At 36.6% G+C, this 11,618-nt stretch overlaps 3 protein-coding genes across 3 annotated transcripts; 2 read left to right on the top strand and 1 right to left on the bottom strand.

Moving 5' to 3' along the window:
* Positions 1 to 258: 258 nt before the first annotated feature.
* On the top strand, positions 259 to 5,964 carry LOC135721244 (keratin, type II cytoskeletal 8). Its single transcript, XM_065243434.2, has 9 exons — positions 259 to 1,312; positions 2,348 to 2,556; positions 4,028 to 4,088; positions 4,474 to 4,569; positions 4,765 to 4,929; positions 5,027 to 5,152; positions 5,228 to 5,448; positions 5,544 to 5,590; positions 5,667 to 5,964. The coding sequence occupies exons 1-9, from the start codon at positions 1,025 to 1,027 to the stop codon at positions 5,768 to 5,770; spliced, it is 1,317 nt and encodes a 438-aa protein (XP_065099506.1). The 5' UTR covers positions 259 to 1,024; the 3' UTR covers positions 5,771 to 5,964.
* Positions 5,965 to 8,247: 2,283 nt separating this feature from the next.
* Positions 8,248 to 10,201, bottom strand: bcdin3d (BCDIN3 domain containing). Its single transcript, XM_065243505.1, has 2 exons — positions 9,983 to 10,201; positions 8,248 to 9,351 (listed from the first exon to the last, which is right to left on the bottom strand). The coding sequence occupies exons 1-2, from the start codon at positions 10,184 to 10,186 to the stop codon at positions 8,791 to 8,793; spliced, it is 765 nt and encodes a 254-aa protein (XP_065099577.1). The 5' UTR covers positions 10,187 to 10,201; the 3' UTR covers positions 8,248 to 8,790.
* A 211-nt stretch (positions 10,202 to 10,412) lies between these two features.
* cox14 (cytochrome c oxidase assembly factor COX14) lies at positions 10,413 to 11,536 on the top strand. Its single transcript, XM_065243504.1, has 2 exons — positions 10,413 to 10,534; positions 11,149 to 11,536. Exon 2 carries the CDS (start codon positions 11,153 to 11,155, stop codon positions 11,330 to 11,332), a length of 180 nt encoding a protein of 59 aa, XP_065099576.1. The 5' UTR covers positions 10,413 to 10,534; positions 11,149 to 11,152; the 3' UTR covers positions 11,333 to 11,536.
* Positions 11,537 to 11,618: the final 82 nt, after the last annotated feature.

The following is an 11,618-nucleotide window of genomic DNA, read 5'->3' as shown; positions in this document are numbered from 1 at the left end:
TTATAAAATTAACTTGAATTTATCATATATTTTAAATATATTTTGGCAAAGAATACATTTTTTGCCATATGAAATGTAAAATTAGAAATGTATTTGGTTGCCATTGTAATAGGCTAATTTTAAAATATATGTTGATATATGAAGGTTAAAACTATATATATTTCCAAATTCAAAAATATATTCAATTGTGCATATATTTTGCATATATTTAAAATATATTTCTGGCCAGAGAAATAATTTTTTTTGGCCGTAGTCAAATTTATACGATTTATACGAAGCCCCTAAGGGGACATGGAGAAAAAATTAAATAAAGTTCAGTTTCGTGTGCGAACATGAAACTATCGCATGCACACGTGAAACTAGCGTGTTTAGTTTTACATGCAGACGTGAAAGCGAAAGTTTCATGTGCGCACGCAAAAGTTTCATGTGCGCACGCGAAAGTTTCACGTCCGCACGTGAAACTAACGCGTGCGCATGTGATAGTTTCACATGCTCGCGAAACTAAACTTTAAAAAAAAATTCTGCACACGAAGGTTTCGCGTGAGCACATGAAAGTTTCATGTGAGCACTATTTTTGGATTAAACTTTATTAAGCAAACCAGCGGGGTGTTTGTACCACCCATCTGTTGTCTTTAGAATTGATGTGTAAATTAAATAGTTATTTGCAACAGCCCTAAAATCTCAAAGACCTTCGCACACATGTAGTGCGTGACATTAAAAAAGTAGGTTTACTACAGGCCACGCAGGTATTTGAGAACGCTGCTGTCAAGGGCCTCATTAAACATTTAGGTGCTATTCGAGCACACCAATACAATAAGACCAGTGCCGACCAGTGAGCGCAGATAAAGCACACTGCGTATGTGTGAGTTTGTCCCATCTCAAACAGGTTTTCCCACAATTGAACTCTCCACCCCATCCTGGTTGGACTTTAAAAGCCCAGCCTCTCCACAGGTACACACATTTCGCTTAGGTTTGCCCACCTGAAACATCTTCAACCCGATCCTCCAGCTGTTCCTCTTGAAGCATGAGTCTTAGAAGCAAGCGCATCAGTTCCAGCAGCTCTGTGAGGAGCAGTGGTAAGATGGCAGGCTATGGATACAGCAGTTTAAGCGGGATCTCTCTGGGCGCATCTGCCCCGAGCTTCAGCACCAGCTCGGCGTATCTGGGTCCCCCCATCGCCAGCGTCTCCGTCAACAAGAGCCTGCTGGCTCCCCTCAACCTGGAGATCGACCCCAACATCCAGATGGTGCGCACTCAGGAGAAAGACCAGATCAAAACGCTGAACAACCGTTTCGCTACATTCATCGACAAGGTATGGTGTCTCTCATTCCATAAGATTGCACAAATGAATATCCTATCAATGATCAAATCAAGTTCAGTGCAAAATGATGGATTGTGTCTTCATACAATTATTTATAAGTATCTCTAAAGTTCTCATGAACTTAAACTCACATGAAAATGATACCGTGATGGATTTCTCTGAAGCCTGTAACCTGATAAAAAGCAGGTCAGATTTGACCAAGTCACCGAAGACAGCGCTATCCAGAGAGCATGAAGGAAGCTTTTGTGTCCTAAAGGACAATGCAACCAAATCCCAGGGGCCTGCCGGACTGAAATTGACACTTCAATCGCATTTCAGTACAACCAAGGCACTGTTGTGTGTCGGGGCAGGGTTGGGTCCCTCATCACAGACCTCGGGTCAGCTTTGAAAGGGCTTGAAATAAGGGGTTTGCAAGGAAGGAACCCATCTAGGACAGCTACTAATCTCTGGAGTGTCACAGTGGCACTAATGTGTGGAGTCATATTGCTCTTGTAATGAGTCGATCCTGGCAGGGTGGGCATCAGTGAATGCGGTCAGGCTTTCAGGATGTGCAGTGAACTGAGCAGGTCTTAAAAAAACAAACGCTTCTTTTCTGTCCTTGCTTAAGAAATGACAGGAACTTTGCTGCTTGTCTAGCACCAAGTATGGCATTTGTAACAAGACTCCGGTTAAACACAATACACCCTTGGCACACCAGATCTAATGAAAGTGCTATGCTTCACTGCTTCAGGTACAACATGATACCTCTACTGATATACTCAACATCAACATCCCAGTAAAATTAGTTAAAATATCTTTAAAACTTACTCTAACAAAAGCAGGTTCATAAATATGACATCAATTGTTGATGGTAATATCAAAAAAGCATCCAAGAAGCAAAAACCAAGCAACTTTTTAGGTATTATTGTCAACAATAAGGCTCAAATTTAGTTTCTTTTCTCCTAAAATAAATTTTTACCTTCTACATCCCATGCGAAATACAAATAAAAACATAATAACGCAACCAATTCATTGCCCCATCCGCAGGTGCGCTTTCTGGAGCAGCAGAACAAGATGCTGGAGACAAAGTGGGACCTCCTGCAGAACGAAAACCCGAGCCGGTCTAACGTTGAGCCCATGTTTGAGGCGTACATGGCCAACCTGCGCAGACAACTGGACGTGGTCAACAACGACAGGACCAAGCTGGACGGAGAGCTGAGGAACATGCAGGGTCTGGTGGAGGACTTCAAACACAAGTAGAGTGCTCAGATATCACTGATAAAACTATACTGATGGTTCAGGAAGAATCATTTAGTGATATCATATTACAAAGGCAGGATCATGATATGAATAGTTAAACTTTAAAGGGGATAGTTCACCTAAAAATGAAAATTATGTCTTTATTTACTATTTACACCACATGTTGTTACAAACCTGTATACATTTCCTTGTTCTGATAAACATGAAAGAAGATATTCTGAGGAATGTTTGTAACCAAACAGTTTATGAGCACCATTCACTTCCATAGTTTATTTTTCCTACTATTTAAGTAAATGGGCCCCATTGACTTCCATAGTTTTATTTTCCTACAATTGAATTGAATGGGTCCCATTGACTTACATAGTTTTATTTTTCCTACTATTGAAGTGAATGGGCCCCATTTACTGCCATGGTTTTATTTTTCCTACTATGGAAGTGAATGGGCCCCATTGACTTCCATAGTTTTATTTTTCCTACTATTGAAGTGAATTGGCCCCATTGACTCCATAGTTTTATTTTACCTACTATTGAAGTGAATGGGCCCCATTGACGGCCATAGTTTTATTTTTCCTACTATTAAAGTGAATGGGCCCCATTGACTTCCATAGTTTTATTTTTCCTACTATTGAAGTGAATTGGCCCCATTGACTTCCATAGTTTGATTTTACCTACTATTGAAGTGAATGGGCCCCATTGACGGCCATAGTTTTATTTTTCCTTCTATTGAAGTAAATAGGCCCCATTGACTTCCAAAGTTTTATTTTTCCTACTATTGAAGTGAATGGGCCCCATTGATTTCCATAGTTTTATTTTTTCCTACTATAGAGGTGAATAGTGTTCATGATTGGTTTGGTTATAAACATTCCTCAAAATATCTTCCTTTGTGTTCATCAAACATTTATTACATTAGTACAATTATCGGGTTTGTATAACAACATAAGAGTAAATATGATAACAGAATTTCCATTTTTAGGGGAACTATCCCTTTAAACCCAAACAAAAGCATTATGTCATCATTTGCTCACGCTCACAGTATATCATTGCAAACCCGTATCACTTTCTTCTGTAAAAAAAAGAAATAGATGATTTACTAAACATTCGGTTGGCTGGATTCAATGACTGTATACATTATAACTTACTTTAACACTTAGTAAAGTGTTTCATTCATTCGTTTTTAATGCTCTGACAAGCACACAGCAGAACTTTATACAGCAAAAACCAACAAACAAAATGATATAACAGCACAGGAATGTTTCACTGTATAAAAAATCAGCTGTCTTGGAATATCAACGCTTGTCCAATTAAACTGGAACAGGACAGGACATGATTTTACATGCAACAAGACACCAGATGCATATGTGTATGAAATGTTTCTCTGACTTACTCAATCCTTTAAAAACATCCTCATTTTAACTTTTGTCTACATCATGCATGCATTCACTAAAATGCAAATTTTCTTTAATTCAGATATGAAGACGAGATCAACAAAAGGAACAACCTGGAAAACGACTTTGTGATTCTGAAAAAGGTTTGAATCCCAGACCGCTTTTAAATTCAAAATTACAACCCTTAATATGTAAGAGCTGGATTTAGGAGACCAGGGAAAGTTGCACTTTCACAACACCTAGAATAAAAGAAGTATAGGAGAGGGAACAATGGGAAGTTTGGGAGTGGTGAAAGACCTCTGAGCTGCTTAAATTGAACGTGGAGGGATCGAATCACATATGACAAAAGCCTGGGTGGGGACACGGCATTATTTATACATCGGAGGAGATCTGTTTTCAGCAGCCAGTGGAGAGTAGTTAAAAGATGCACATTAAAATCAACAAGATGTAGCTTATGTGAGATTTTACTGGTGTATACGTGTCGTGAAGAAGAGAAAGAGGAGAAATTAAGTACTATGTGTCCTACAGGATGTCGACTCGGTGTATCTGGTGAAAGCTGATTTGGAGGACAAAGTTGGTGCCCTGACAGATGAGATCAATTTCCTGAGGACCATCTATGATGAGGTATATTATGATGGGCATCCACCAATATATAAACATATATTGCATGAGCTTGTCAAAGATCTAGCACAATTGGTCATAAAACACATCAAGTTTTTTGATAATATAAATCTTTGAATTGAAAATATAAATAATTTCCAAAGTTAAAAGATTTGTACCTGGATTAGTAATGAAATGGTCCTTGTTTTATTCAATCAGGAGCTGCGTGAACTGCAGGCCAGCATCAAAGACACGTCCGTCATCGTGCAGATGGACAACTCACGAAACCTCAACATGGACCACATCGTGGCTGAAGTCAAGGCTCAATATGAGGACATCGCAGCCAAGAGCCGTGAAGAGGCTGAATCCTGGTACAAGTCCAAGGTAGAGACAAAAAGCTAAATTTTAGAGTAGCCTATGTGAATATTTTACCAATTGCTTAAAACAAATGTGTTATACCGATTAATTTCTTACGTCTCAGTTTGACCAGATGTCCTCTCAAGCCATTCAGTACAACGACGAACTGCGAAACATTAAAGGAGAGATCGCAGATATGAACCGTATGATCAGTCGTCTCCAAAGTGAGATTGAATCTATTAAATCTCAGGTAGGAAAGATTCTTTATTTTTCATTTAACCTATAACCAAGACAATCATGACTGATGACTCTACAATCATTTTAGCGTGCTAACCTAGAGAACCAGATTGCTGAGGCTGAGGACCGTGGTGAGATGACCGTGAAGGAGGCCAAAAATCGTATCAAAGATATGGAGGAGGCGCTGCAGAGAGCCAAGCAGGACATGGCTCGCCAACTCCGCGAATACCAGGAGCTTATGAACGTCAAGCTGGCGCTGGACATCGAGATCGCCACCTACAGGAAGCTGTTGGAAGGCGAAGAGGATAGGTAACACTTTCTTAGCGCATTACACATCAGAGGTTTAAATGGAAATCTTTACTTGTATTAATATTGGCTCTCATTCCTTTATTTTTCAATCGCAGAATTGGACAGCAGTCCATTGTGAACATCCAGACTGTTCCTAACTACAGTAAGTCAAAAACAAATAAAATAAAAAATATATTGAGGGTGAATCCAGAGATAACCTTTGAACTTTTTCTACACAGGTTCCAAAGGGATGAATGGTTTTCAGCAGAGCAGCTCCCCATCACCGAAAATCCTGATCAAGACCACTGAAACCAGAAACAACACCAGATTTAGCACTCACTAAAGACTAAACTATACAATCGAAATATAAACATTTCAGAAAGAAAGATTTTCAAAATAAAAAAATCCTGTACTTGATATCGTATAAACATGTTAAAGAAATAGTTTTATTTGTGAATCAGTGGAAGGAATCTTTGATGAAATTTTCTGAATTAACTGCTTTAATTCTAATACTATACAAAAATAAATACATCTAAATAAAAGTATGCAACTTGTGTATTGATTTAAACTAAAAAACTGTTTTTACTTAAGAGCATAACAAAGAGAAAAGCAGGAAAGAAGCAAGGTATCGGTGGTAAACAATAGCCTGAACAGAGCAACTCATGTAGCTTTCTGTAAACCTACTGTAATGTAATAAAACCATGCGTTGTTGTCTTACACGTAGGACAGATACATTTGTGACACTACCATCATTCATCAGCCTTAGGGATCAACAGTGAGTTAAATTTCAACAGGAAGACAGACGATCAAGGACCAGCAGTATCAGTTTTACTGTCATCCTGCAGAAAATAATTTAAAGTGATTTAGAGGAACAGTCCTGAAAACTATCTCCTAACAAACCCAATGTCCACAAAATGGCATCCAGGTTTTTGTCATATCAGAATGAAAATCTGATACAGGTTGGAGACACAATGAACACTGTGATGACATGAATACACCCTCTCTAAATTATTAAGGCCCTCACCCCATTGCACCTGCCTGCAACACTATGTAGGTCTAAGAAGATTAATTTATTTGACAGATTTTTAAAGGCAGCTATGGTCCAATTCACAATTTTACATTTCCTTTGGTGTGTAAGTGTGTATTATGTTAACAATATGCAAAAGGTACAAACCCCAAAGTAAACAATGATGCGAGTTGTCATCCCCAATGCAAATCTCTTTTCTTGGACTACAACAAACAGCAACAGTTTACGTCTTGGGCCTGTTGACATGGACAGGACGGTCATTATCATAATTCATCCCGCTTCAGACTCACAGCCTGTAAGTTAACTCCTGTTAGCGTTTCATTGTGAGCAAATCTTTCAAACATGGTAAGGAGCGCCACATTTACGGCTGACGACAGAGGTATTCAGACCAATCACAACGTATAGATTAGCTGGCCAATCAGGGACACAGAAATAGCCCTTACGAAAATTAACCATGGTTTTACTACAGTTAAAACAAAAAAGCATGGTTCCTGTAGCAAAACCATGGTAACCACAATATAACCATGGTTTTGACAACCATGGTTTTCAAAAACCATAGTTTAAACCATGGTTACTGTAGTAAAACTATGGTTTTGCTGATAGTAATCAAAACACCAAAAAAAAAACATGGTTACTAATTTACCACAATAAAACCATGGTTAATTTTTGTAAGGGAGGTGCCATTTTTAGGTTTAATATACTGTAAAATTATTATATAAAAGAAATACACACATACTGAGCACTTACATATGCAAAAATCACCAAAAATCTAAAAAGTCTTGTCAATGCTTTCCACTGAAATGCACACTTTTGCAAACGTATCGCCGCTCCTTTTCATTTTTAGCCTGCACCCAAATAATTTAAAAGGTTTACTTCATTACTTCATTACATTTATATAGCGCTTTTCTCAGTACTCAAAGCGCTTTACATGTGAACGGGGGAATCTCCTCAACCACCTTCTGTTTAAGTTACTGTTTAAACATACTGTTTAAAATAATGTGACACTATCCAAAACTTAATATGTGAATTAATATTAAACGTGAAAAATCAGTCAGTCAGTCAGTGCGTTGATATGAGTGACCGTTTGTTTTTGAATTGCGAGAGCGCGCATAGAGGCGCGGCGGGAAGCACGAGACGATTTCTTATTAAACCAAAAGCGTTTATTGGATTGATTGATTAATAATGAATTACTATAATTTATTGCGTTTGGTTGCAGTTTTTTCTAACAATTTGTGGTGTCCTTCTGTTGTAAAGTAGGTATTTCTTAATGTAAAGCAGCAGTTTAAAATTACCATATGGCAAACAAATAGCCTATATTTTTAAATTTTTTATAAAAAAATATTTATTTAGATACATTTTTTTAACAAATATATTTGAAAGTATTTAAAAATATATATATTTAGTCCTCCGTATTTTAAACCAAGAAAATAAATTCGCATCCCATTGGAAGAAAACCTTTTTTCATTTATGTTCCAAAACAAAACGGGTTTGAAAAGGTTTAAATAAAAATATTCAAAAATATACTTTATTTAAAATATATTTTAAGAATACATTTCTTGCCATATGGGTTGTAATTGCTTGCCCTTGAAATACATTTTGAAATATAATGTTGATATATAAAGGTTGAAACATAATATATTTAAAAAAAATAATAATTAAGCTTTACTTTCTACAAACTGTATTTAGCATATATTCAAAACACATTTTTGGGTTGTAAAAAAATAAACTATAGCCTACTTCTGACAAAGAGAGTAAAAATAACACACGACACAGAAATATTACATTGATGTATATTTATTAAAATAATGTACTAAAAACAAATTAAACACAAATATGTTGTATCGTGCAACAGTAATCTAAAATAAAAATAGGGGCCATTATTTTGTTTATAAAGGGGAATTTGCATTCACTGCATTAAATTTTTATATCAAAAGCAGACATCACTGGCGCCCCCTAGTGCTTGATGACAAACAAATATCAACTTGACTACTTTCCAAATGTTTCATACTTGTTATTCATCCTCAGGTTGTTCCTGTAATTTTCTTACATGTAACAAAAAAGCTGTTTTTAATTTTTTTTGCACCATTAACTTTCAAGTGTAGTGTATGAAAAATCCATTCTTCAGAAGAATTGTGTCCGATTGAAGAAAGTCACATTTTATGTTAAGAAGAAAGGGTGAATGAATGACATTGGACCCATTTTAGGGTTCATAAACAATTAATCTCCTTGCTTGTAACATATAAAACATTAAAAACAATTTGTTGAGTACTACATTTGCTGACAGGGTATAAAGTTAAACAAACACCACTGATGACCATTGTCTGTGTTTCCCTCTATCACCGTCGTCTGAACAGCAGTAGGCTTCTGTCCCATGTTGTGTTCCCAAAGCTCTGCATGAGCTCCATCCCACACTGCTTTTCCAAGTGCTCTCTAGCATGTGCTGCCATATCCCCACGAATCTCAAGTGTCTTAAAGTGATCAAAGTCATTGCGGCCCACTTTGCGTAACCTGCGTGCAGCAGAGCGATAACACTTCCACGGTTGTGCTTCCAGAAGCAGATACTCACAGAGAGATGCGAGCCTGGAGAGGAAAGACAAAAACCCTGCGTCTCCGTGATTAAGATGAACCCACATAGTCACAGCAAAACAAGTGCACAGGTGAAAACGTTTGCATCCAAACCTCTCCAGATGAGAGTCCAGCACTGTCTGGCTCTCAGAGTCATTCGTGATATCCAGAGGGATAAACTGGATATTCTGGGGAAAGGGGTTGAGGTTCTGTGCCCGGAGGATTAAATCTCGGTCCAGGTCAAATCCAAGCATGTAAACCTCTTTTTTTGAAGGATCACTTTCAGATGTGTGCTCCTGCAATAGATGCTTGTACAGAGCAACAGTCAGGTCCTGGCAAATAGGGAAAAATAATACAAAACACATTATGGGTATCAAAACAACAATAGTTTTATACATACTGCATCAACACAGTTTGTGATCTATATAAAGGTACTTTTATTTTCTTTATTGTTTTTCTCTTAGATTAAAAAAATATGATTTAAAAAAACATTAACAAAAATGATTTAAAAATATATTTTTTTGGCCATTTTTTGTATATTTTGAAATATATTATTATAAACATACATACTTTTTGAAGAATTTAAAATATATATTTAGCCCTGCATATTTTAAACCAATGAAATATATGTATGTCCCATTTTTCGTCTATGTTACAAAACAAACGGGTTTGAAAAGGTTTTACTTTTATTTTCTTTAATGTTTTTCTCTTAGATTAGAAGATTCTCTTAGAAATGTATGATTTCAAAAAACATTAACAAAAAATTTATTTAAAACTTCCAATCTGTCTACTGGGCTGGAATTAGTTAATTTTTGTATTTAATTTAGTAATTAATAAATATAAATATAATAAATACAGCACATAATACAAAAACATGAAATCATCCGACTATGCTGGTTAATAATTAATTTGAGCCTGTTTAGTTTATTTAAATACTAAATAAGTCAAATCTGTCAATCTCACCCCTGAATTGCACCCCACGTCCAGCATTAAAACTGTTGGGCTGTTCTCAGAACTGTATCCGATGTTTTCAAGCAGAGATGTTGGTATTAAACTGAGGCGGTTCTCTGGTGGGTTAAATGTGTAATAGTTAATAAAATTTCCAAAAGGAGCAGCTCCTGGATCTTCATTTTCAGCAGTTTCCTCTAAACTCACATGAGTCTCCATGTCTGTCCGGCAAGAAAATAATTCCGGAAGGATCGTATTGGCGTTGAATATTAGTTCCTTATATAAAATTAATCAAAAGTAATATAATCTAATACGAATTAAACTCAATAAACGGCAAAAAGGTCAATAAACGTACATCATTTATTTTATAAAACGATTATTTTCAGACATAGTTTATAAAGCCACACGGATGTTTTATTAAGAAAAAACGCGTTTACTAATTTGTCCCTTTTGGTTTCCCATAGCGTTACGAAACCACATCGCGCATGCGCGCACAAACCACCTGGCTGCCTCTGACATTGAAAACGCATCTACATTTTTACACTTTCTATATTGGAAATATAACAGGTAACTTAAAAATATGTGATTTTTATCACAACTATAACAATAACAAAACACTTACGACTTCAGAAAGATGCATGTAGCCTGTTTGCTAATATTTTAGTGAAAACGATGCGTGTTGTTGATAAAATTAAAGAGCACAGATTCAAACATCAAAACTCATATCGTTTAAACTAAGAAATTTAACTAGGATTTAGTAACAATTAAGTACAAAACTACTATGGTAATCCCAAATGTAATGTACAATGGTAACTTACTCTTTGAAGGGTGATGTAAATACCATGGTAAATGGGTATGGTATACCATTGAGACTTCAACCCCTTTGTTAAATCCCTTAGTAAATATTTTTTTTTTAATAGTTTTAAGTGTACTAACCATGTTTTGGTGGACTAATTACAATTTGTATTACCGTAGTTTTACTGCAAATACCATGGTTATCTCTGGTTCCTGTGGTGAACCACTGACAAATTTGTTAAACTATGGTTATTGTACTAAACCCATGGTTGATTTCATGTGATACCATCTCTGTACCATGGTGCCAGCACAAAACGTTTGTAAATATGGGTTACCACATTGGATGTAGTTGGCAATACTGAATCTGATCCATTATGTTTCCCCAGGTTCATGATGGTCAGCGGGAAGCGCATCGCTGATGTGGGATACAAGCTCTTTTCAGGCTCTATGATGATGCTGACGGTCTACGGCGGATATCTTTGTGTCATGCGGGCCCAGAGATACTGGGAGAAACAGAAACAACGACAGCTGGAGGCACAGAACCCGAACACAGAGATCATTAAAGACTGAGAGATGTTCACATTCATCATGTCGTGTGTGGGACTCTTTGTGTGGCCATGAAGATAATGTAGACATCAGCTGAAACTCACCTGCGTTTAGGTGGAGGATCTGGAAGTTTGTGTTTGTCATTGGCTTTAAATGAAATCAGTACTACAAAAAAATGTCCTTTGATTTATATGTTGTAATATATTAAATTTAACTTGTACAATCAGATCATCTCGTGTGTTTGTGCATGCAGTATTATTTATGGGGTTCCCACATATGTTGACCAGAATTTTTAAATGTGTCTACTGCT

This window comes from Paramisgurnus dabryanus, chromosome 24 (assembly GCF_030506205.2).
Source record: "Paramisgurnus dabryanus chromosome 24, PD_genome_1.1, whole genome shotgun sequence".
NCBI lineage: Eukaryota > Metazoa > Chordata > Actinopteri > Cypriniformes > Cobitidae > Paramisgurnus > Paramisgurnus dabryanus.
This window is presented reverse-complemented; position numbering and strand designations above follow the sequence as displayed.

Coding starts and splice junctions, on each gene's coding strand:
- cox14 (XM_065243504.1), top strand. CDS start 11,153: ATGATGGTCAGCGGGAAGCGCATCGCTGATGTGGGATACAAGCTCTTT.
- bcdin3d (XM_065243505.1), bottom strand. CDS start 10,186: ATGGAGACTCATGTGAGTTTAGAGGAAACTGCTGAAAATGAAGATCCA. Junction 9,352..9,982: donor ACGTGGGGTGCAATTCAGGG/GTGAGATTGACA, acceptor CCTATTTGCCAG/GACCTGACTGTTGCTCTGTA.
- LOC135721244 (XM_065243434.2), top strand. CDS start 1,025: ATGAGTCTTAGAAGCAAGCGCATCAGTTCCAGCAGCTCTGTGAGGAGC. Junction 5,153..5,227: donor TTGAATCTATTAAATCTCAG/GTAGGAAAGATT, acceptor CAATCATTTTAG/CGTGCTAACCTAGAGAACCA. Junction 5,449..5,543: donor TTGGAAGGCGAAGAGGATAG/GTAACACTTTCT, acceptor TTTCAATCGCAG/AATTGGACAGCAGTCCATTG.